Below are 13405 nucleotides of genomic sequence, written 5' to 3' on the forward strand. Positions count from 1 at the left end.
CACACCTTTCTTACTACTTCAGGTACCAAAGGTTGAGCACTGAGTGGGGACAGCACGTCTTGACACCCATGACATTGGGTTGTTTCTGTCTAGTAACTCCCTAAATCAAACATAAGTTGTCTTGCTATACATGACAGTGAACTGGTGTTTCATTTGAACAACTAGCTGCATAGGGTCCAAATGTCTTTCACAAAGCAATAAGCATATCACTGCACTACAGCTGTATTAAATGCAGCAGGTTTAAGCCTGATGCCTCTTCTATTAAGGGCATAATTGTGGAAATAATTGAGGAAAGGAAACAGGTTTTGTCCTAAAGCAGAAAGGGAGAAAACAGAGGCAGATGCATGCAAACAAGTGAGAACAACAGAGATTGCAGTGCAGTTCAGTCCTTCAAATATCAAGTAGTTTCCACGGCTAAGAGTTAACGTGCATGGAGGTTCTGTCCAGATTCCTTCTCTCAGAAGAGGGGGTTTTGCTGCACACCCCATGAGTCTACCCACTCACCTGGCTGGAGGCTACATCCACGTGGCTAAGAAGATAGCAGGAAAAAGGCATCTCCGATTTCACTATTGCCATGACAGCTCTAAATGGGATATCAGAAAGTAGCTCCGGCTAGTTAAAAATCTCTAGGACCATCAGAAGCAAAAACAGGCCTCAGCCAGCGGCTTATGGTTCAGATACAGTCCAGTTCTCCTGAACGGTGAAACAATCTGCTTTAAATTTGGAACAATTTCTAGTAACTGTCATCTCCACAGACACACCACTCTCTAATCAGAGGGCTGATTTCTCCCCAAAACTAGTTATCTGACTGCAGCAGCTACAGTGGGACCCCAGGCAACGTTACTCTTACTTTTCCTTTGATGTGAAAACAAAATCTGAGACATCCCTCTTTTTTTTAAATATTGAGGACACAGATACTATTTTGACTGCAGAGTTAGACCAATGCATGCCCAATCTATCTTGGAGCAAGCCAGGGAGAAAGTTTCCTGAGAAGCTTAGAGGACTGGGACACTGCTCTGTGTTCTGCTCCTTAGCAAAACAGGTTTGAAGCCAGGACACTGGCTTAAGATAACTTTAAATCTTTACTAAAGTCTCTGTTTTAGCTGCCTTCACTCCCACAATCAAACTGGTACAGTCTGGCCACCAGCTATTAATGGGATTACTGGGATCTGATGCAGTTCTACCTGCTCAGGGTAGTGAGAAATAGTGACATTGGTAGGAAAAAAAGGTTTCTATCCCTACGGCTTTCCCCAGGACTTTTGCTGGGTATACACAGGAAGTGCAAGGACAGGTCCAGAGACACCAGAACCTAAATCAGCAGAAACAAACACTCCATTAGTGTTTTCATTGCAACACAGTCTTTTACTTTTCCCCCATTTTCCTTAGCAAGTAAAGTTGCCTTAAAGAGGGTACCACCTTGACTATTAGAAAGGAAAAAGACCACACAGCAAGTTAAGCACAGTAACATCAACGCTCAGCCATGTCATTTGAGTTCACATAAAAAATGTTGTTGTAGGGTGGTCTGATCCAGCAGATCACCCACAAACACTCATGTGGGTGTGACAGGTGTAACGCCTTACAGGGAAATCAGAAAGCAGCACTGCACTGAAACCACACACCCATTTCTCTTCTGATTTCCCCAGCATCTTCCTACTATTCTGAACACTGACTGGTAGAGACCAGCTTGCCTGAAAATCAACATGTTTCATATGTCCCCCTACATATGAAGTGAGAAGAACATCAACTATGCAGCTGGCTATAAAGGCAGTCCCACACACACCTCCCAAACCACAACAGCACAAGCAATGCAGGCAGTCCAAAGCTGGTCCTTGGGACTACGTGAAACTAGCAAAAACTGTGTTTATGATTAAAAGATAAACAGAAATATATAATGATATGTTGCACATTGCTCAAAAAAAACAAAACAAAACAAAACAAAACCAACGAGGGTGGGATGTGGAGTAGAGAGGCAGGAATCACTTGATCTAGAGGTATGTATCCAGATGAATGTGGTAAATCTAACCTCCTATTCTCAACTGCTTTGGCAATCCAAGCCAAGCATTCCTGAGAAATATCTCCACTGGCATCAGCTTATCCACACAGCCTCAAAGTCAATAGACATTCCCGTTGGTGCATGGATACTGCAGCTATTGGGGTATAAGAAGGAATTAAACATTAGGGGGGGGAAAAAAAATTAAAATATCCATTGTACCTTGAGTTGCCTGAACATATCTACCAAGATGTGCTTCTCCTGTAACTTAGAAGCAGCTTGCACTGCCTTACATTACTAGGAGGGGAAAAACCACAAGGCTTTTAATCTAGCACTAAACATTTTTGGTTTGCAAGCGCTGCCTACTTGTCTCACTTCATCACAAAGCAGAATGAAGACCAGCACGTAAAGGATCATCTCCAGGACGGTAGGTTCCTTCTGGAAATCCATAAGCAACACGTAGGCGAAGAGCAACAGGAAAGCGATGTAGAAGATGACATTCCAGGAGAAGACCACAAAGGGCGAGGTGAAGAAAGACACATAATACAAGAAGAGTTTCTTACTCTTCTCCACAGGCTTTTTCCTGAGGAATTAAGAGAGGGAAAAGGTCTCAAAGCATAGCTTTTATGCCTGGAAACATTTGTGCTATGTGTCAAAGTGAAAATTAGAAAGGTGCAAAGTCTAGCACAGGACATTAAAGGTAATGCTTTTCTGCATCCACTGACTTTAGGCACACAAGTAAGTTGGCACATCTTAACTCCAGATCAGAGTGAGGACAGGATCTGTCAAAAGCTCATTCAGCCATTAAATATCTTTGTTTGAGAGTGATTGAACACTGGAAGGTTCCCAGAATGGCTGTGGAGCCTCCATCCTTGGAGGTACTCAAAATCCCACTGGACAGTCCTGGGCAACCTGCTCTAGTTGACCCTGGTTTGAGAGCAGGGGGTTGGACTGCATGACCTCCAGAGGTCCCTTCCAGCCTGAATTGCCCTATGATTCTATGATTAGTTGACTTGCTATACTTCTGTTAATAAGAAGGCAGCTGATTACCTGAATGAGATGAAACCACAGCCTATTAAAGGGAAAAAGAACAGACACAGTATAATCTTCCAATTCTTCGTATCTCTTGAAATCTCTCCATACCACTGCTTGGAAAGGAAATTCTGCAGGGAAGAAGAACATATCCTCATTTGTTCTAGCAGCAACAAAATAACCTAGGAATGCTATTAGAGAACATTTGATTTAGAGAAAAAAGAAAAAAAAAACCAAACCAAAACAAAAAAACCCCACAAACACCTTTGAGATTTCAATCAAAATAACTGGGATTCCTGTTTCAACAATACAGAAAGCTTTCTGCATCAGTAACAGTGTGTTGGTTCCTTAGTCCAGCCATCCTCCACTCTACATGACAAGGAGTTCAAAGTGAGGCTGTGCAGGACTTGACTTGATTTATAAGGCACTTTACACTGGGCAGTACATCCACACTGTGCATACATAGGAGTTGTGCCAAGGGAGAACTCACTTCAAGCAGTCTTTATCATCTAGCTCATTATGATTTACAGCTCTAAATCAAGTCTTCCCCTCCTGACTTAGCATTTGTGGGCAAATCAGCCACCTCCTATTTCAAGAAGAGGAGCCACACACCCTGTCCCCCACCAGCCACAGTCAACGCTCTCTGGGATGCATTTCACAGCACTGCAGACGCTGGTTCTGTGAGCATGCTGCAGGACATGGCTACGCTGCCGCCATGCAAAGCTCAGTGTTCACAGGGCTGGGAAACTCTCACTTCCACAAAGACAGTGTCTCAGCATTGGCCTTTCACAGACTGTTCACATGGATGTAGCATTTTCACAGCAAGAATATTCACTTTTCTTTGAGCTACCCAGATCACAAGAGTTACAGTAATCTGTGCACCTTCTTTTCACTGACATTACCTGCACCCCTGGCTGTGCAATGAACTGCTGATCTTTAGCTTCCACTGCTAGTTCCAGACAATTGCTCCCTCCCCAGGCTTCACAGGAATAGGTCAGCAGCTGCTCAGCTAGATCTTCATCATTGCTGTAGCACTCAGTGAACAGCTCTGGAGGAAAGAGGCAGTCCCATACTGAGCTCCAACTTCAGACTCAATTTCCCACCAACTTGGATGCAATTGTCTTCAGTGACTTGCAAATTATAACACTTTTAATATTAAAGCATGCAGATACAAGAACTCTTTCAACATTTGCAGCATGGTAAAACAACGTGTGCAATGCTTTACAACCCCATTTGCATGCATTAAGCTTTCACACAGAATTCATGCCTAGATGGAAAACTGTAATACTAAATCCACTCACACAGAGATAGCATTAAGTTGAGTTCTGCACTAAAAAATTGAGTAAAAACTACAAACTTCTACTCAAATGACTCAATATATCTGCTTGTTTCATCTTATTTTCATTCATTTAGCACTGATCTAATGAGTTATAGTCAGTCTCAGTAGTCCTATATTAACAGTAGGGTTGAACAAGGGCAGAATCTGATGCTTTTTCACTGGGAAACACATTGCAAACATAGTTGTTTTAGAAGAGTCAAGAGCACCTTATTCTGCCCATAGATTTTTGCCACTAACAATGCACGTAGAGCGAAAAATTATTTCTCTTTCCAGCTCTGGACGTTTCACACTCAAAGGCAGTTCTGTTGGTATATCTGTGACAGAACGCAACTGCCCTCAAGAGCAATCCAGCCTCTTAGAAAACACCAGCCTTCACTAGATTCACTTCTCTACAACAGTGCATTTTCCCAGGCATTTCACAAACAGCTGTGTCACCATGACTGCGAGGATGCACAAATAAAGTGATACTTTCGGCTGGTATTACCACATACATTGCAATATGCAGATAGATCTTGATAGACAGACTCCAATGGGACCTGTTCACTTCTAAATGTCTTGCTAAATAATCAGGCCCGAGGGATGCAGATACCTTTAAGAAAGTCTATTTAAGCAGTTTTCGCCTTGTGAAATAGGAGATACTTTCTAGTAACAAGCAAGATATTTTCAGCGTGGCCTTGTGCCACTCCTTAGTGGATAGTGAAATAGCTATCAGTAGTCAGTCTGATATACACACAAATAATAATAAAGCTAGAAGTTCAACAGGTCAATCTAGTCTCCATGAGCCCCAGAAAAGGAACAAACATGGTCTGCTTTTAGGAGGAATAAAACAATATCCATCTGTGGAGACTTTCAAGATTTGTCTAAATGAAGCCATGACTGAACAGATTTAGTCCTTGTGGTAACACCACCTCAATGAGAAGATTGGACTAGAGGCCTCCAGAAGCCCTGTCCAGCAACATTTCTATGATTTCCCAATTCAACCTGCAGGGCTATTGCACTTCAGCTGTCATCTAATTTGACTTATGGTGACGACAGCAGATTGCTGCGCATCAATGCAGTTACAGATCCCTGTTTTCTGCACCAGGCAAGAGAACAAGGCTATAACCTGCAATAAAGCCCCAGAGGCAACATTGTAATGTATTTCCTTCCAAGTTGAGGAACCAAGGTCCTGCTCCACAGGGTGCACCACAGGTAAGCTTGAATTTGTAAGTTGTGGGTGCTACAAATTAATCCCTGCCCTGGTATCTGCCAATTGTGCCGGCTTTCATTTGCACGTTTCTCTGAATAATTTGCAGGATAACTAGACACTGAGGAAACACCAGCATTATTGCTCAGGAAATGGAAGTCCTAAACAAAAAATCATTCCTCTGCTCTCCTGTCACCCATGACCCTCATTAAATAAGAAACTATTGGTCACTTCAGCCCATGAGATGCGGGGCTCAATCCTGAATTATTGACAGTCCTTGCAATAGGAGAAACTGAAGGTCATACAAAGAAAGAAAAATAACTGAGCTAGATCTGCATTCTCAATGAGTGACAGTATTGCCTGTCATCTTAGAATAAGGAAGCTATATGATTTTGCACTTCAGAATTTAGTAATTCAATCCACTTTTTACCTGCAATTTATTCTCACACCCCAAAAGTACTCCTGCAAATTTGAAGTGTGGATTTTCTCAACCTGAATATTACCAGCACTCATGCAGAAAGCTTCCCTTATTCTATATTCTCCTTCCTTTTTCTGGGCACCCTTCTTCTTCAGCCTTGCCATTAGAGCCAGGTAGCTTTTCTTCCCAATGAAAGGAATTCTCTACCCAAAAAAACCCCACAACACTCACTTTTGGAGGCAAGCTGTTCAGACAGGACACACAATTTCTACTGGGAACAGATGGTGTGGAAGAGATTTCCAAGCAGTAAAAACACATTTTGACATTAAAGGGAAGCATTTGATGTTGGATATCTAGTTTTCTAAATAAAGTTTTCTTTCTACTTCCTTTTGAGATGTCATTTCTCTTCTTTAAAATTCAGGCTGGATTTCTGGGCAGCATTTCAGGCAAATAGAATGAATTATCTTGCCTTGCATTTTGCTGAACAAACCCAGCAGGGTTATCAGTTTTGCTTTGCACAAAATAAAAACATCGCTATGCAATCATTGGTACGCACCAGACCTGGAGATCATTAAAACAAATAATGTTCCAAGAACAGAAACGATTTCCAGATCTCTGACCCTTTCTATTAAATTTCTAAAAGACTTGAAGAAGATACTTACCTACTGCTCTTGTCTCATACTCATTAGCGAGTTCCTCAGACTCACCAGCAGCATTTATATCATTCTTCACCTTCGCCATGCTTTTCAGGAGCTTACTGGCCCCCAGGGCTGCCAAAGTGCAACCTCTGGTCTATGGAGAGAGAGTTAAGTCATGCAAAGCCCTCTGCAAAGGGAATGTGGTATATGCTTTAAAAATTATTCCCCTTTTTTTGCAGCTGCTCAGTTCCCAGTCAAGACTGGCAAATGAAGATCCAGTTCCACAAAACAAATGGTAACCATCAGTGTACTGGTTTGATAACAACTTTGTGACCAGTCTGAAAAGGTCTTGTGTTTAATAGTTATATATCAGCTTTGCATCTCTGGCTGAAGATTCACAAAAGAGGGTCTGCTCTGTCACAAGCTACACTACCATTTGCACTGTCCACCAGTCTGGACCAGTTGGGTGTACCCAGAACTGCCTAGACTATGTTAGTCCATTCCATTCAAAACATCGACACATGCAGGGAAGCAGCACTCTGAGACATGAAGACCAACATGAGCAGGAGCATCCATTAGCTTTGCTTGCATTAGCCTCACATTTACAGCCTGCAAATTATGTATTTGATACAATCATCACTAAATGTACTGTCTACTTAAAATTAGAATTGGATTTCAATCAAATACCTGGGATCAGAACACATCCATATTGTGGAATGGGTGGGAACTCAGCATCCAAGCTTGAACATTGATGAGAACATACAACTACAGGTAAATGCTAGCTTGGAGTGCTGACTCACACATGACATTAGGAAAGGAAAGTACAAAATCCACACCCAAACACAAAATGGGTGATATTAAACCTACTTACAGAGTCATCTAGCAATTATCTCTTGTGGTTTTGTGTTTGAAGATGGATCCAGAGCCTTTAAAGGCCTACAAACCAAAGACAAGGAACATCACTGTACTGTTTGCAAAGAGGAATAATGGAGAATTCAACTTACTTGCTCCCAAATGACTTTAGACAACTCTTTCTTGTTCTGAAGAACTGACCAAATAAACAGAGCTTGCAGTGGGTGCCTTGTGATAGGACACTCATCCTGAAAGAAAGAACAACAACTCCTCAGACCTAAGCTCACCAAACTGTTTTCAACTGGAACAAATCCTAGCCTGCCACTCTCCTGTTTTCATATTTTCTTCCTTTTACAGCCAGCCCACCAATCCTCTCTCTTGGCTATCTGGCACTTGTCACACAGTAATGTAACTTAGGTTATATTTTATATTTATATTAAAGCCTTATATTTTCCTATTTGATGTACAAGAATCAGCATCCCTGTTTGTTCCTAACATGGGCATTAAAGGACATTTGGGTCAAAGTCACTTTCTGCTTTAACCCATGCAGTTCAGATAGTCTCATTCACACCTCTGTGTTTAGAGAACGTCCTCTAAAAGGAATACTAACTTTATACCAATATGCCTTTTGTGTTTAAGCAAGTCCCTGAACTTCACAAAAACTTAAACAGAGAGGAATTTCTATACCACCATCTTCTTTGCGTAAGAGTAATTAGCAACTGGGGATGGCAAAGCCATCACAAAATGACTCCTGAGCAACAAAACTTTTAAGAACAACAAGCTTTGGTGGAAACTCTCAAAGCTAACCAGCATTTTCAAACCAAGCTTCCCCCGAATGTCACATGTGTTGCATTGCATCTCTGAAGTCAACAAATGATTTCAAAAGTTTCCTATCTGACACCCAAGCTCCAGTTTTGAAACTCAGATCTGGATATGACGTTTGGACCTGCTGTGCTGTAACTAAGAAGTCTGGTTCTACCTGAAAATGAAATAAAGTGCAGAAGGTGCTTGATACCCTTGCAACGAGCAAGGTTTAAGATACAAGAGTCTGTACCAAAATGTAAGAGTCCAAATTCCTCATGCCCAGCTGGCATCTCTGTACCAGACTCTGAATTTATATTGGTATAAATTACAAGCATAACTAAAGCATTGATTGCTCTAATAGAAAATACTTTAACTCAACACCCAAACTCACTCACCCGTTTTTCTTGTAGCTGAATGACCCCTACATGCATTTGTAAAATGGGGCAGTATGTTAGATGTAAAACAAGGCTGAGACTGTTAAAGCAAATCCTGCTATACCAGAAACAAAACATAATTTTTGTTTTTTCCTTCCAGGGGACACACAGTGGAATCAAACTGTTCATCACTTACTGAAAGATGTATCTCCATCTCATCCTTGCTATTTTTGTCATCTCTTTTGAGACCTCGTCGGAAGTCTTCAACCATCTTCCATGCAAATGTGAGGAGTGCATCGTTATAGGAGTTCTTTGCGATCTGCAGGTTCTTGAAAACCAGGCTGCTGAAGTTGTTCGTGTACAGCTCTCTAAGGACCTCTGTGGTAAGGAACTTCCTCAGATTCAAGCCATTTTCCAGGAAGAGACGGACAAATTTGGGCCTGTCTTTCACTAGGGCCGTGAACATGACATCCTGTAGGTCAGCAGACTAGGAAGAAATGGAAAAGCACATATTAGGGAGCACGCGAGCCGTCTAAAGCTTACCTAAGGGCCTGACACATGTGGCGAATTGCCACATTTTCCTTCATGCTGTCATATTTTCATTAGAATCAGTTTTTTCTGTATGCAATTGCCTTTGTTGGATGGCCTAGAGTAATTCTGGCATAGGCAGATAACCTTTGCAGTCAGTGATGTCGGTGCAAGAAGGAATAGACACTCTTACTTATCATCACAGAGGTTGGGGTGCTGAGATAGTGGCTGCTGTTACAATGTCTCTGTTCCCACTGCTCCCCTGTCCCACGTCACTGCACTCAGACAGAAGTGGTCTGTACCTCCCAGTTTCGGTCATTGGTGAAGATCTCATCACTGGCCAGGTCCAACTGGTTCCACTCCAGCAGCAGCTTCAGCTGCCCATTCCAGTTCTCTCTGTCATGTTCATTGGTGCTGAAAGCTGCAGAGGAGGAACAATTGTCTAGGTAAAAGACCAGAGACAGAAGGGCTTCTTGGCGTACTTATTCATCTCTGTTTTCATGCTCTACCTGACAAGACCCCTATCAAGTGTCTTTCCCCAGACTCATGTCCATCTTCCTGATTGGTTTTTAGAGGATGCTGGAGGCTTAGAGATAGATTTATGGTCCAACACAGGCTACAAACGAGCTGCTAGGAGCACCTCATCAACCAAAATCAGCACATTTCCTTCAGACTCCTCAGTGTCCTGCATCCTCTACACAGAAGAAATTCTGCAGGATTCCCAATGGGGCCCTACACAAGAAGTGTAATGAGAAGCTGTAACGTTCATAGGCCTTCTCCATGCACAGACAGGAAAATGAGGTCAGCCCAGCAATCTTCACTGAGTACCAATTCTGCTCTGCTGGAGTAGTAGAGAATCCAGGTCTGAATTACTCATGGTAGCAAGTTACTGGGATTTGAAAGAGTTAGGAAGCAACCCTGCACATTGACTGTTAATCAACTGGATACTTCTCTCCCTGCTGAATGTCTGTCAAACCTCTTCAATCCACATATATACCAAAAGATACTTGATTTTACATTGCAGGATGCCGAGTAATCCACTTCTGCAGTATAACCAGAAAAGATCCTTTGCTTGGCTTTCTGACTTCCTGTTGTGTTGCATACTTGTGTGCTGCTCTCAGAGATGCTATCCCAGCATCGCCACAGCTCTGCTAAATGCCTTCCCAATTATCTGGACTCACACTAACAGATGCCATAATGCTGTTCTAGCCTGTCCGCACCCCTTCAGATGAAAGCAAGCTCTACACTGTGGCAGGAGCTTAACTCTAGAGAGATGGCACTGCTCTAAGGAAGACTGTTCTAGAAAGTAAATAGCCATCTTTTTCCATCTATTTAAAAACAAACAAACAAGCAAAGAAGAACAGAAAAACAATTACTTGCCTTTGTATAGAGCAAAAGAAATGGCATTGCTCACAATTTCATCTCCAGCTTCTTCTATTTTGATAACTGTCAGTAAATGAGGGTTCTCAAGGACTTCTTTGATCTACAAAAAGGAAAAGCTCCATTTCAAAACAATCTTGACTGTTTAGTAGTTAATCTCCTAGAGCGTCTTTAAAAGAAATTTCCCATCACGTCGTAGCAAAGCTGCTTCTCATCAGTCCTATTTCCACGTACAGTTAAAATTTAATCAAGTCCAGATAGAAGTAATGAGATTTATTTCAAAGTCACTGAAGTACAAGATTAATTATCCTCTGAACATACAGCAAATAACCATGATTCCCCTATGCAGGACATCATAACTAAAAAGATATAATCTCAGTAATTAGAAACAACTTATAAAGAAAAAACAGATTGTGACTGTGCAATTTCAACAAATGTCTAGCAGTTTATTCAAGAATAGTTTCTACCTCCTTGTGCTTTATGAAAACCAGAGATCATTTCTCACATAACCAAGCCTTATAAAGTTACTTTCATTCTAGCACATAGAAAACAAATAATCTTAGCCACTGCAGGAGGAGGTACACTCCAAGGCAGCTCAGCAGAAGTCATGAGGAGTGTGGCCAGGTGACCAACCAGGGAAAACTGCCTTCAGCAGCTCCATACTTCCCAATGCAGAGCTCCTCCTGGAAACCAGAGGCTCATGGTCTGCTCACAGGGCAGTTCTTCTTCCTCTTCAGGTTTGGACGCCACAGACCCCAGGCTCAAAATGCAAGTTCAGACATGGTTTCTGCAGGACTCTGCAAAAGGCCATGCCCTATTCCTGCCCTTTTCCCTGTAAGCTTCTTATTACAGAAGCAGAAAATTGCTGAGGTTGGAAGATACTTCTGGAGATCTCGTCCAAGCCTGCTGCTCAAAACAGGGTCAAGTGTCCACAGGTTGCCCAGTGGAACTTGCAGGTTGTCCCATGGACTCACTCTGCCAAGCTCTGACCAAGAGATTTGACTCAGGCTTTGCCAGAAACAATAGCTGCTTACACTTCAACACCAGAAGCTTTGCTTGGTTTATATCAAAGAAAACACACACAAAAGTTTGAGTGTCTGAATTCCTCGCTGGGGCCTGCAAACAACTTTCAATGGTCCATTCATTTAAAAAGAAAAAAAAAAAAAAAGAGTTAAGGGTAGGGGGTGGAAAGCTGAGAGAAGGAGCCTTAAGTGTACATGAAGCAAGATAACATTTTCCATTCCCCATTATGAACTTCGACTAAGGTTTGAATATGCAATCACTCCCCACTCCCTGCTTCCTGCTGTGAGAGTGGGTAGGAGATAATTAACCAAGACAGGAAAACAGAATCAGACCCCAGGATAAAGCATTGGGCAGTTAATTGAGAAAGTCAGTTAGCTCAAGTTAATGGATTGTTCAGTGAGTTGAAGTGTTGTTGGAACTAAGACTTCTGAAAAATAACAGAACATTAAGATTTTTCTGGAGCTCCATTTTCTTCTGTTCCTATTAAGGAGAGCACAAGTATATCTAAAGCCAGGACCATCTGAAGGTCAGTTTCCTGAGACTGGCCCAAGCAACCCAAGATAGCAGATGCTCTCCTTGGTTCTCCAGTTTCCCCAATCTCCAAAAATCACTCTTATAATAAACACTTACATATGGGATCACAATGGTGACTACATCCTGAAGGCTCTACTTCTGGTCAAAGAGGCAAAGAAAAGCAAAAGAAGAATTTGCCAGTGTATATACAGTGCTGTACCTTCAACTGCATCCCAAGTACATAGTACTAGTAAGTCAATGTTTTATTTAGCAACAGTGTTCTAATGGAGATGGTGTAGGGATGTTGCTGTGACGAAATATTGACCACGTAAGCTGCTAGTCCTAATGGCCGTGCTCCTAGTCTGTACAGGAAATCTGTCCTACCTGATATCTTAAGGGATGCAGGAAGACAGACAAAGACTTTTGGAACAAATGAGAGAATCCTGAAATAGATTCGCTAAAATTTGAAAGTCCATTGTGTAGCAGTGATAACACTTTGTCCCTGAGCAATCCAGCAGGATTTAGCAGTGCGAGGCCCGATTCAGAAAATATCCAATTTCTCCACATTCACAAAGCATGCAATGGAATTGTGACACCAACCAGCACATCAGCCAAGAGACACATCCAGCAGGAATTGCAAGCATCCAGGGAGCAGACCATTACAAAGCATCTGGCCTTAGCTCTCCTGTGCCCAGACCTAAACCCAGACATGTGCTGCCTTTCCAAAATAATGCAATTCCCCGTCACTTTTGTTCCAATCCCTATAAAATAGGAGAGTGGAATTTTTCTTTTTAAAATCCTGTTAAACGCACACCTCATGGATATGTCAGGGCAAAGAGCCCTGCACATCCTATAGGTATCACCAGATAGCAACATCCTTGATTCGGAACTCACTGGCTGCTCCTGACCTCCCATTTTCTCTACCCTTCTCCCACTTTCAGCCTCGCTAGCTCCCTGCAGTAGCACACACTTACCCATTTGATCCAGCTTTCAGTCTCCTCTTCCGAGAGCCTTGAAATGGTGCGAGGCAGATATCTGAGCAAGCTCTCCTTGACACATGAAGAAGCAAGAGTGCCTTCTGCCTCCATCAAGCTAGCAATAACATCAGCAATCCGGCCAGAGCCTTCCACCACAACACAGGGTATCTTACTCTTGATGGCCACATTGATGGACTAGGAAGCCAAAGAGGGAGAGGTGAGCACTTGAAGCATCACTGTGTTATTAGAGCCTACTATTCAGTAACAAAGCCTAGAGATTGTAGGTTTGACTTAGGCGAGAAAAACAGAAACCCAAGGTCCAGAGCAGTATTTTTATTCCTACTCGCTTTT

At 42.3% G+C, this 13405-nt stretch overlaps 1 protein-coding gene across 1 annotated transcript in view; it reads right to left on the reverse strand.

Moving 5' to 3' along the window:
- TRPM8 (transient receptor potential cation channel subfamily M member 8) overlaps positions 1 to 13405 on the reverse strand; it is a gene marked incomplete at both ends in the record, with an annotated part of 44523 nt that overhangs the window by 12633 nt on the left and 18485 nt on the right. Inside the window, 9 exons of the mRNA XM_082314537.1 lie at positions 2357 to 2573; positions 3041 to 3153; positions 3925 to 4070; positions 6628 to 6757; positions 7608 to 7703; positions 8830 to 9120; positions 9464 to 9582; positions 10542 to 10644; positions 13052 to 13249. Of these exons, the coding sequence (XP_082170663.1) occupies positions 2357 to 2573; positions 3041 to 3153; positions 3925 to 4070; positions 6628 to 6757; positions 7608 to 7703; positions 8830 to 9120; positions 9464 to 9582; positions 10542 to 10644; positions 13052 to 13249 (1413 nt within the window). The remainder of the gene's footprint in view (positions 1 to 2356; positions 2574 to 3040; positions 3154 to 3924; positions 4071 to 6627; positions 6758 to 7607; positions 7704 to 8829; positions 9121 to 9463; positions 9583 to 10541; positions 10645 to 13051; positions 13250 to 13405) is intronic.

The sequence above is a fragment of the Platalea leucorodia genome, assembly GCF_965183815.1.
Source record: "Platalea leucorodia genome assembly, chromosome: 5".
NCBI classification, from domain to species: Eukaryota; Metazoa; Chordata; class Aves; order Pelecaniformes; family Threskiornithidae; genus Platalea; species Platalea leucorodia.